The sequence below is a fragment of the Formica exsecta genome, unplaced genomic scaffold (assembly GCF_003651465.1).
Source record: "Formica exsecta isolate Colony F162 unplaced genomic scaffold, ASM365146v1 scaffold290, whole genome shotgun sequence".
NCBI classification, from domain to species: domain Eukaryota; kingdom Metazoa; phylum Arthropoda; class Insecta; order Hymenoptera; family Formicidae; genus Formica; species Formica exsecta.
This window is the reverse complement of record NW_021850162.1, coordinates 783,803-796,709: the sequence shown is the minus strand read 5'-3', so window position 1 is coordinate 796,709 and position 12,907 is coordinate 783,803. Positions and strand designations below refer to the sequence as shown.

At 37.5% G+C, this 12,907-nt stretch overlaps 1 protein-coding gene across 1 annotated transcript in view; it reads left to right on the top strand.

Annotated features, from left to right (window-relative positions):
- The window catches only part of LOC115237345 (protein slit-like), a 28,481-nt gene extending 17,095 nt beyond the window's left edge, over positions 1-11,386 (top strand). Inside the window, 16 exon segments of the mRNA XM_029810332.1 lie at positions 1-20; positions 123-286; positions 715-916; positions 995-1,066; positions 1,156-1,227; positions 1,661-1,732; positions 1,808-1,971; positions 2,560-2,779; positions 4,270-4,579; positions 6,875-7,088; positions 7,401-7,862; positions 8,906-9,106; positions 9,493-9,642; positions 9,867-9,962; positions 9,965-9,999; positions 10,472-11,386. Coding sequence (XP_029666192.1) covers positions 1-20; positions 123-286; positions 715-916; positions 995-1,066; positions 1,156-1,227; positions 1,661-1,732; positions 1,808-1,971; positions 2,560-2,779; positions 4,270-4,579; positions 6,875-7,088; positions 7,401-7,862; positions 8,906-9,106; positions 9,493-9,642; positions 9,867-9,962; positions 9,965-9,999; positions 10,472-10,558 — 2,541 coding nt within the window. The 3' untranslated portion in view covers positions 10,559-11,386.
- Positions 11,387-12,907: the final 1,521 nt, after the last annotated feature.

Genomic DNA, 12,907 nt, shown 5'->3' with positions numbered 1-12,907 from the left:
ATGCCGCATATACGCGCTATGTAAGTAAACAATTATCGGCTGTAAAATCATCTAAAAGTCTAATTTTATTACCTTCTTATTTTGCTACTATATCGTTTGATATATTTTTTTGGTACTTGCAGCAACATGCAAAGTAATCCGCTATCATGCAACTGCTATCTTGCGTGGTTTGCCGGATGGCTGAGGAAACGAGATATAGCTGGAATCACTGGCCGGTGTCATGATCCGCCCCGATTAAAGGATGCCATTATTAAAGATATTCCACACCATGAGTTTAAATGCAACAGTACGTATTATTCAATATTATTCATTATCCGATCGCATTTGAATATTGTGCAACTGTAGATAAATACATCTATCTTTGTGTAATTTGTACTATCGTATTTTATTGTCAATCAGATCGCTATGAATTTGAAATAGAGTACAAATATGATAGGTATCGCGTGAAATCGATGTATACAGCTTTGCATACGAACTTTGCATTCGGACACGTAGAAAATCAATATCAATCTACATATCAATTAAATTTGAACTTATAACAAATTTGTTTGTATCTTGAATTTACATGTCATTTCCAAATGACGATAGCGAGAAAATTTCAGGAATAAGCCAATTACTTTTACCGCGCATCTTTATTCGCTTCGATAAAATAATATTCGCGATCTGAATTGCAAATCCTCGTTAACGATCCACCAACCGTTTTACACCCATCAGACGACAGCGTGGGTTGCCTAGGCGACGATTACTGCCCGCCTCAATGTAATTGCGCGGGCTCGGTGGTGAGATGTTCGAGGTCTCAGCTTACAGAGATTCCGCGCGGGATTCCACCGGAAACCACCGAGCTGTATTTGGACGTGAACGACATCAAGACGATCCAGCCGGAGAGGCTGAACCACCTGAGGATTCTCACCAGACTGTAAATAAAACACGCGTGCACCGTCCGTATATCTTTCGAGCGGCTTTCGCCATGTTTTAACGTCCGCTTCGTTTTCAGGGATCTGAGCAACAACCAGATCGGAATGCTGTCCAACGATACCTTCAGGAATCTCACGAAGCTGTCGCACCTGTAAGTCGAATATTTACTCCGCGAAGAATTCTCCTAAGAGACTCGCGAAACGATTTATGTTATGTACGACGCATGAATCTCTTTTGCAGGATCATCAGTTACAATAAACTGCAATGCGTGCAGCGAAATGCCCTCGCGGGATTGAAAAATCTGCGAATAATGTGAGTCACACATCTACGAACATTTGGCTGAAGTTTTTATCGTGACGTGTCTTTTTTACTGTCGCCGCGAAAGGATTTATGCACGCGCTTTTATGCACCGTTCGCAATTGTCGGACAATCGATATTTTGTACTACTAAACCGAGACCATTTAATAAGCGCTCTCTAACGAATCTATTAACGGAGCAAAAATAAAATTTAACATTACTAATTGCATTAAAATATAAAAGAAAAATTTACATTAAACTTTTAATTTGCTTCGTAGATGTAGCACAATGGAGCCATTAATTCTGATAAAGTAAAATTTCATAATGTTAATCATAAAGGTCTTAAATTGTTAATCGATATCTGAGTCCCTTTTCAGCCGAATAAAATGATAAAATGTAATGTTTTTATGCCGATAACACAAAAAATGCACAATAATCTTGTTTTCAGTTCACTGCACGGCAACGATATATCGATTATCCCAGAGGGAGCTTTCGAAGACCTCAAGTCTATAACGCATCTGTAAGTATTGTTTCGTTTGTAACCACACGCACTCGATTTTCGGCACCAGCCATTTATCAATGACGATATTTACAGCGCCCTAGGGTCCAACCCGCTTTACTGCGACTGCAGCATGCGATGGTTGGCGGAATGGGTGAAGAAAGATTACGTTGAGCCTGGCATAGCCAGGTGCATGGAACCTCCTGCAATGAGAGACAAATTGCTTTTGACGACACCGGCTAGTGCCTTCCAATGCAAAAGTAAATATCTTATAAACATATATCTCGATTGCGGGCAGAATGGCCAAGAGACTCCACTCGCCGTCAAATTAATGAATTCACGAATGGTACGGAATAATACGCGTTGTTGATACAAATAACACAGAAAGCGAACGATCGTTTACACGCCATATCTGCAACTCTAATGTAATGTTGTTCTTAAGAATGCAGTGACATTCGTTAATAGTTTAATAGAATATTTATACTACTGGAAGCGAAAATGCAGATCATTATCTTGCTTAGTAACGACTTCGTTGTAAAACGGACCATTGAGTATCGATTTTCCATTAGATCTGAAAAATACCTTTCGTTCTATTTAACGACGTTATTTCGACTGTATGTATGTCGATACACAAAGCCCGTAGCCTGTCGTAAGAGAGGCAAGAGGGCATTTTTCTCGTCTCTTGGCCATTACTGATCCGCGATCGCGTACTGATTGTCGCACGTGACGATGTTTTTGATTTTTCGTAGTACAACGCGACGCAGTCTGTTTAGTTCGTGGTTTTTTGGCCCATTATCACGGTAGGGTACTAAAATTGCTCATTAATCGTAGACCTTTCTTCCGCGCAGCCAAGCAACAGCCAGCCGAAGTCTTGGCCAAGTGCGACCTGTGTTACACCTCGCCATGCGAAAATGGAGGATTTTGCGAGGCGCTTCCGGACCGGCAGTTCCATTGCAAGTGCACGCCAGGATATCACGGGGACCGGTGTCAGCATAAAATTGACGCGTGCTATGGAAATCCTTGCAGGAACTCCGGAACTTGCAAAGTACTGGAGGAAGGAAGATTCAGGTACTTACCAAACGCGACAGTCCGAGTCTTGATCAAAGTAGTGGCTCGTCGGGCTGACTTTAGAGTTGTTCGTTCAGTGGTACCCGTAGACAGCGTTTGCTATATCGTATCGTATCTAGACGAAACTTCCTTCGAGATCCTCTTGTGTAATGTCCTACAGCTGTTTCTCCTCTTTCACGTGAGCGCTTCTTATTCTTACAAAATTATGTAGAATTTTCACTACGTATAATCAAACGCATAATTAAACGAGAGATTGATGACATTCGAATCTTATTACTTTGATTATTATCTTGAAAAGGAATCGTGATCAAATATAATGGTAACACTGTAAAATAGATTTATCGTATGAAAAAATATAAAGATTTATGTATTTTTTTTTAAGACAATGATGAAATTACTTAAAGTAAAGAATCTATAGGTTGTCAAACATTGAATGATATTAAAAATATTACAAAATGACATGAAAAAAAAACATCGATGTCATCACGATAATAATATCACCGTAGATATATCAGTAGAGCCTGCACGTCACAACATCATTTCGCGTATGCCAAATAGTTCTTTGAGATTATTATAAATAGTTCGTCTGGACATCAAAATAGACAAACATGCACGATAGAAAACGCTTGTATAGAGAATTGTATATCAAAGTTTGAGTTTGATTTCAATTCGATAAATCGTGAAAACGCAATAAAAAATTGTCTTTTTGTCACTATGCTATTTTGAAAACTTCGGCGCACCGTGTTGCTTAAAGTGGTGCTTGGAGTAGAATCCGATCGAAGCGTTCGTCAAATTCCAGCTTCCAACACGCGTAATAAACGAGACCCTCTGCACGTGAGCCCCGAGGAGTGACGACTACCGGTTATAAACTGCCGACCGTGCTGTCAATAACCTGCTCATAACAAAAAGGCTATTGCAATTATCGAAAAATCAAAGAACAAAATTTACGCGCCTGCTATTTTTAGTGTGGGTGCATCAAATCGATGTAAACATGTCGCGTAATGTTCACACAATATTTCTGATAAAAAGAATAATTTATCTCGAATTCTAAACAATTTTATTCCTTTATACATATTATTGCTTACAATAATAATGCAGTTCACACACACACACAAAATTTGCATTATAATTATAATTAACTATTAATAATGTAATAATAATTTATTTAATTATCCCAATTGAATATCAAAATCCAATCAAATATAAATTTAATCTATTCTAATCTAATAATGAGGCTATAAATGCAAGTTAATCTTTTTTCTCGAATTTCAATATATATCATTAAATTTCCAAGTTTTTCTTTTTTCTTATATCATTTCACATTATAAACATTTAATCGTCAAATGTGCTGGAAGCACGCGGAAAGAAAAAAAGAAACGCACAAATATATCGGCAGTTTATCGCCCGCGATATAGAATATATTTGGCGGATCTACCGCGATCGCATGTCGGGCTCAATGTCTCGATTGACGTTCAGTCGGTGTGTGACAGTTGCGACTGCGCCCCCGGGTACAAGGGACTTCGATGTGAGAGCAACGTCGACGACTGTGCCAACAACAGGTGCGCTAATAACGCGACCTGCGTCGACCTCGTACAGGCCTATCGATGCGACTGCGCCCCAGGATTCATGGGAGAATACTGCGAGGAGAAGATACCCTTTTGCACAAAGGGGCACGACCCCTGTGAGAACGGAGGCCGATGCGTCGATCATAAGACCCACTACAGCTGCGAATGCCCGATCGGCTTCGCCGGCCTCAATTGTTCCACAAACCTGGATGACTGTGTCGATCATATGTGCCAGGTATGTGCGTGATATCTTTCAGTAATATTGCATTCAATTTCGATTGAAATTTAATTCCCGGATTTAATTCCCCCGCGCGTAGTGCCAATTTGATGTCATTTTCTAATCTTTTCGTCAAATGAAGCTATTAAACGTAGGGAATATAGTAGGTACAACGCGCTTTGTTGAAATAATATATCGATTATCGAATTTATTATATATTCTGTGCGTCATTCGAATGTACAGCAAATGTTTGGCAAAAGTACATAATATTTTGCGTGCAGCCAATCATAAATTCTTCTGACAAAAAAAAACCGTAAGGAGAAACTCGATAAAATAAATGTTACGTTAAACGATATAGTTTTATTAATGTATGTCACGAAATATTTAATAATTCCAATTTAAGTTTTTAATAATATTTTTCTACATTTCTTCTCTTACACTTTTTTTTAATGTCGCAATATCGAGCGCGACATTAAGCAAACATTTTTAGATTTTCTTCCAATTTTTACGGAGAATATTTAATAACAGTTTTTATACTATTTTTTTTCTTAATTTACAATATGTAATTAATTTTAAACATTTATAAAAATACATGACAACTTTACTACATTATTATTATTAATTGTAAAATTCATTAAAGTAAGTGATTGTACTATTGCTGTAGAAATCGCGTGCACGACATTGCCTATCTACACATGAGGTCGATGATATCTGTTTCATTTACAACATATCGTATAAATTTATTTTCTCATTTCGCTGGCAGTTGCAACAATCGCAATTAATTTCTCGGTGCCGCACTATTAGTTTTTTTTTACGTTTGTAGCAGTTGTAATAATATAGCGCTCTTCGTTATTTTAAACTATTTTAATTATGTATTTTATAATTGCTATTTTTTTTTAGACTTGCGTTATATATTTATACGGCACAGAGAGATATTTAATACATCAATATATTATATTATTCTTCGGATTGCATTTTGAAACTTATTTCTTGGATGAATCACTTAACATAGTATCAATTTAATTCACCACAGTAACAACATGAAAAGTCAAACAGCGACATAACTTGACTTTCATGAGAACCAAACTTTTATTTGACTATCGACTCTTAAATAGAATCTCAGCCGAACAGATATGATATCTTCCTACCGAAAGAAACTTTACAAGATCCACGACCTAGAAGCAAAGTTGGCGCATAAAATTTTACGCGAAAGTTCTTCTTCGCAGTGCAGTGTTATAATACTAGTCAAATTTCGTCCGAGTATTTGCGCGGTTTTGGAATAGCGGAAGCTCGTGTGGAGTTTTCGGTTTTGTGGTGCTAGCTCTAAAGCCACGATACTATATCACGTTTCAAGCTTCCTAAGCTTTCATGAATGACGCGAAATTGACCTACAGAGATCTACTTTCCATTAAATCTTCCATTTTTGTATATTGATTCGTGTATCCTGTATACACTTAAAATAATTTAATACTGAACTTACGATATATTTTTTATAAATCAATTAAATAATTGTGAAGTTTATTGCATTAAGTTTTTAATTATGTTAATTATAATCGATGCGCTTACAAATCTTCATATAACATTAATTAACATCAAATATCTTGAATTGCTTTTATTGGTTCAATCAGGATTCAGCCATTGATAAAATTATCACGTGTAACTCGCAGAGGGGATATAGTATTGCACATATGTGACTTAAGCCGGAATACATGGCCTTTAGTTTGAGACTTTAGACCAGGCATGTGAAACTGGCGGTCTGCTCGATGATTTGTAACCCTCTGCTAGTAGTTAGCTGCATCCACACAGTTCGTGCGCGCGTCCTATCTTATCCGTAAAGTTACTGCTAGACATTAATTACATTAGAAACACATCGATATCCGAAATTATTATTTCTATTAATTTTCTCTAACGTAATGTGTGTTTTATCTCAGATGTAGTAACTTTAAGTTAAGAATTATTTTACATATTAACTCATTCGTAATTCACATTTAATAACGAAGCATAATCTATCAAAAATATAGTACCTAAATATTTTTTAATTTATGCAACGTTAATATTTTATTTCTTTTGATCAAAAAGCACAGATTCTTTAAAAGTAATATTGAAAATATAAAAATCTCGAGAAAAAAATATTGATATCAGATTCTCGAATGATAGAATGTTATATATATATAATGTATGTGCGTGTGAATGTATTAAAGTTTAAGTTAAATCTATTCTTCTATTTGTTTCTCTCTCTCTCTCTCAGCTGTAATTTAAAATTTTTATCGGCAGATTTTTACTTTTGCAAACTGTAAATTGTTTGTTTTGCAGAACGGTGCTACTTGCATTGACGGCATAAATAATTATGAATGTAAGTGCGCGGCGGAGTATACAGGGAGATACTGCGAGGCTGCACCCTCGACAGCCATGCTGTATCCACAGACCAGTCCGTGTGCCCACCACGACTGTCAGCACGGTGCCTGCTTCCAGCCAGCTCCTGCCTCCGCCGCGGACTATCTTTGCCAGTGCCACCCCGGCTATACCGGTAAGTCTTTCAAGAAAAAATTCATTTCTGAATATTTAGATGCCACATGATCATGTTTTATTTTAAAATCAATAAAATAAATTATACATTGACTTTGAATAATGTTAAATTTGAAAATTACTGCTCTCTTATATGGATATTTTTTTTTTATAAATATCTTCAATAAATGATATTTGATATATTCTCAAAACCTAGAATCAATTTAGTTTTTTTCATGATTTCAAGAATAGAGAATTTTCTATTACCTCTTGCGTGCCATGCGTGGCGTTACGAGATAAACTGCGTGACATGCGAGACCACCTATCATTTCAGGAAAACGATGCGAGTACCTGACGAGTCTGAGCTTCGTGGACAATAGCTCGCTGGTCGAGCTGGAACCGCTACGCACGAGGCCTGAGGCGAACGTGACCATCATATTCACGACCACGCAGGAAAACGGGGTTCTTCTCTATGACGGGCAAAGCGACGGGCATATCGCCGTCGAGCTCTTTAATGGGCGGGTCAGGGTTTCGTATGACGTGGGTAATTATCCTACCTCGACGATGTACAGTTACGAGATGGTGGCCGATGGCAAGCCTCACATGGCGGAGCTGTTAGCGATCAAGAAAAATTTCACAATGAGCGTCGACCGGGGCCCTGCCAGGAGCATCATCAACGACGGTCCAAAGGAGTATCTCAAGCTTGTCACGCCGATGTTCATCGGTGGCGTAGCGCCGGAAGTTGCTAAAATCGCATTTACTGAGTTTCACCTAAGAAACACTACGAGCTTCCAAGGTAAATTTTCTTCTGACGCTGAAAAATATCTCATTAAATTTTCATAAAATATTGCATTATCCTTATAAATTTAATAAAATATTATTGATAAGAATGTGCCCTCGTTATGAAAAGATAAAGCATTTGTTTTTTTTAATAAAATTGCGAAGAAACGTTAATTTCACCATATTCAAATATATTTATAAATTTCACCGTCAATTTCAAATATTGTTACCGCAATATTTAGATAAAAAAATAGAATATTTATCAATTTTTTATTTATATCAGTCATTTTGAATAATTATCTTTATTATATAATTATCACAATCATTTTTTAAATTATGTTTCCATAATGATAAAAAAAGTTGTCATAATAATGTTGTAATGAAACCATCGAGTTGGGAATTTCGAAGATTTCACGGTTGATTTGTGTTCTCCACTACTGCTAGTTCCAACACCAATATCGTGCGGTTCCTCAGGGAAACGATAGTTGTCGCAAACTCGGAATATCAGCCACAAATTTGCAACTTGCGGAGATCTCATTTAATATTCGGTTACATTTTTGATGTCCCTCGGCGCAATACTGATTTACTATGTTTGCATATAGTGTAGGAAATAATATGTAGCACAGTATGCATAACCGAGAGAAACTAGATACGAAAAGTTTTGTAACAATATGATTTTGTGCAATTCATAATCATACGCAGATTGCATTATATAACGATATTTATATTATAATTGTATTTAAATTTCTTCCTTATTATAAAATAATAATACTACTAACAATGTGAGAGAAAGTAAATGTCATCAACATCAATACGCACTGATCTGACTAAGATATAAATTTTACATAAAGATTACGATCTTTATATAAAAATTGACGTGGACGCATAGAGAGAGAAAGAGAGAGACAGAAAGAAAGAGAGTATATGCTCACTTATTATCCTATTCAGTTGCATCGTATAACATTCGGTACACCGTCCTATGACGCCACTCTTTATATAGGATAAAGCAAAAGTTTCTCCCTCGCCAGATCCATTAAAAGTTTTCTTACTTTATCTCAGGCTGCATCTCCGAGATGTGGATCAATCATAAGTTGGTAGACTTCAGCAATGCCGCAAAGATGCATCGCGTTACTCCCGGATGTGCTGCTAGCGAGGAGGAGGCCGACGAGGCGAGAGATATTGTTGCAGCCGAGGGAATTAACAATAGCGGTAGTAATGAGGAATCCATGCCGCAAGAACATATACCTCGCGAACATTCTGGTATGTTAAACGTATAATTATTAACTACACAACTTGCTAAATTTAAAAGTCGAGCACACAGAACTCTCAAATTTCTGAAATTAGAAATATTTCTTTAACGAAGCAACTTATAAAACACAATGGATCACATATTTAAAAAAGTTTTAATTATTTCATAATCGCAATATTATATAATTATTATACATAATTAACTTATCATTTATTAATGATATTACATTTATAAAGCATGTTGAATCGATCATATGTAACGCGAGAAATTACATCTTTTAATTACATCTTAAATAGAATTAAAATAAGAAATTGATAAATTATAATTTGAAATATTCTTTAAATTGTCATATGTGGATATATTTTGGAAAAACAATTTATATGTGTGTTAATTATAGATGTCATCATGCCGATAACTGGATTGGTGCCTTCACATGCATGTATCGGACACGAGTGCAGAAAAGGATCTCAATGCATACCATTGCCGTTCGGCAACGGTTATGCTTGCCGATGTCAAACTGGCTGGCAAGGACGATACTGCGAGAAAGGTACATGTGACGCATCCTTTAACTTTATCTATATGAACATAAAAATGTGTAGGATGAACATACATTTATAAAAAAAAAAAAAATAATGCAAAATGTTATAAAAAAATATTATTTTAAATATTTTTTATTATTAATATACACATTTTTCGTGTATGTGTGTGTTAACTCATAATATCGCGCACGTCCATCACTTTCGATAAAAATAATTGACATTGTTGTCGCAGCACCAACCTGTCGCAAGGAGCATACAAGGGAGTACTATAGCGAGAATGGATGTCGGAGTCGACGACCCGTGAAGCTTGCTAAATGTTGGGGAAGTTGTCCTGCTGTTTACCGCGGAAGACTAAACGGCGCAAAGTACGTAGGATATTCATACATCGATTGGAACTCGCGAGCGATACGGTTTTCCGCGAAACACACCACAATGCATTGATTCTATTGTATAATTTTCAATTGTCTGAGGATATTCTCCCTGCATAACATCAAATCTCGGAGTAAATTAATGTTGCATCAACATTTACATGTTATGAGAGACCTATTATTCTATTATCCCGGTTGACAATGGACAACGCCGTTGAATATTAAAGCCCGTATCGCTCTTGTTCTTGTTAATTGGCGTCAAATTCTACGTCGCAAGCACGATGGTCAGGGGAAGCGAAGTAGACTGTCGCCGTCTTCTAAAGTGATCGATCGCGCAATAAGCCGGTCGAAGCAACCGTGCCAATTATCGCAATTATGATCATCAAGCCGGCTGATGATCCTCGCCGCCATTATTTGCCGATAACGATTGTACGATGTCCATTATAAACAATTACGTATCAATTTTCAGGTGCGATTAATTTGCACGGACGGCATGCGGTACACCAAGGACGTTGACCTGGTGCGTAAGTGCACATGCACCCGCAAATGTTACTAGCCAGTCGACGCATCGCGGCCCGAGTCTCGTCGACGCGCGTCGAGACGTGAAACGAGACCGAGAAGAAACCCCCGGATCCGTAGCAACGCTTCTCGTGCTTCCATGCGGAGATGACGAAGGGAGCGGCAGCGGGATGGCGAGGACCGAGAAGCTACCACACGTGCCCTCGACATCCCTACGCGACATCCCTCCGCGAGACGCAAGGGAGTGCGTGACGAAGTGCAGGCCAAAACGAGATGGACACACACATAGCCGGCTCAGTGTGATATGTATTATTAAAGAGAAAAAGAGAGAGAGAGGGAGAGAAGAGAGAAAGTGAGAAAGAGAGAGAAAGAAAGAAGAAGCAAGATTATATTGTACGTATATATAGCTACGGACTCTATCGATATCTCGAAGCAGTTATAAACGTATACTAGGTATTATTCGTATATAATGACCCGATATAGTTAATATAAAGCGAACGAAGGGGGTGACGCAAGCGCGCGCGCGGACAATGTGTCCGTAATATTTGCGATCGCGGACCGCGCACGCGGGCGCTTGCGTGTTCGTAACATCGCGCGTACGCACGAGTGCGTGCGATTACGTCGTTGATTTAGCGCGGAATGGACCTAACTGGTAATAGGGAATTCGCGGCGGCGTGTAAACAGGCTTCCGTAATCTTCTTATAGGATCTATACGCATCGCATTTTGTTTAATACATTTTCCCCGATGGCGATTATAATCTCCTTTAAAGTTTGGTAGATTTTAAAAATGTACTAATTATTCTTTACAATGAAAAAAAAACAAGTTATTTGCAAAATATCTTTAAAAAGAGTTTTGCGATCAATATTTGATATCTTTATTTAAATTATTCGTGAAAAACACATTAATTAAATTAATATCTGTTGCATAATCACCGCTCTCTCTCTTTATGTTGATCAAATTATATATTCTTCGAAAATTATTTGAATTTTTATATAAAACTATTACATTTAATGTAAATTATTGACACTTGTAATTTATTGGATAAGTTTTGTAAGTGTGTATATCGCGAAGCCTATATCCCACGTTAGGTCTATCTTCTTTTCAGCGAATTTTTACACTAAACGCGAATCTTTGATCGCATAGCTATTTCTACCCACTGAGCAATGGTCTTTGAATTTTTGCAAAAAAAGATCTACTAAATACGCGAAAAATAGCAAAAGAAAAAGAGAGAAAGAGAGAGATGTTTGTGAGAATGATGTGAATGATTGCAATACGCTGTTGCTGCAGATTGTTTGGTTTGGCGATTGAAACATTTCGCTTGTACAATACACACGCGAGTGACATCGTCATAATAGCCAATAAATCTAAACGAATCGGAGGCGTTTAATAATGATACGAATAGCGGCGTGTTTCTTGCCTTTTTCATGAGTTTAGTTATAGTGCTGCTAATTTAGCGTTACAGCTATCACTTTAACTGCACAATCTTTAGCTAGCATATTAGACCGTTTGTAAATGATACGATAATCAGAAAAAGACAAGCAGTTATGCCATTAAAAAGTCATGTAGGGTCACAAGTGTGTGAATATTAAATCACTGATAAGTGTTTAAATGTAAAATATATTTTAAGCGTGGCAGAGACATTTAATTGAAAGTCACGCCGTTAACAACTTTTTATCTCACCTCACCGATAGCAGCAGTGGGAATGTAGCTTAATTTTTGAAAAAGTCAAGAAATCGTGCCGCGACGAAATCGCCGAGACGGACTGCATCGCGAATTTCGAAGGGCGCGCTTCGAATTTTTCACTTTACGGCCTAATATTACGTTTCGAGGTGCGAGATGCAGCCTGTAAGCTGCATGGAGCAACGGAAGAGTCGCATGCGAGCGTTTCGGATCGATGATAGGAAAACGAATTATGGAGAATTTATGGAGCAATCTGCGTATAAACATTTGGTCAGCCGATCGCGAGATGAATGTAACTGTATAGATCGGTAAATCATCGGTAATTCGAAACGGCGTTCGCCGATACAAAACCGCGTAATTATTTTTGTATAAGCGGATTATTTATATCTAAGCTAATTTGCTATTAGTTTAATCAAGGAGCGTAATTTGTTCGTAAGCCCCTATTAATGTATGTCGTATCACGTACCTATGCTATATCTATTTATATCTATCCCAATCCCCCAGCCTCTCCCATCCCGGAAAACTGCGTCGCATCTTCCACTGCCAGTATTTATATGTATTTATTCCGTTTCTTTTTTTTTTTTTTTTATTTGATAACATAGTACTCTCTTGTACACGAGTCTGGGCGCATCTTTAGCCCATGTAAAATCTGAGTGACTAAATTTGGGCCACGGCACTTCGTACATGTCCACTACTTTGGGCAAT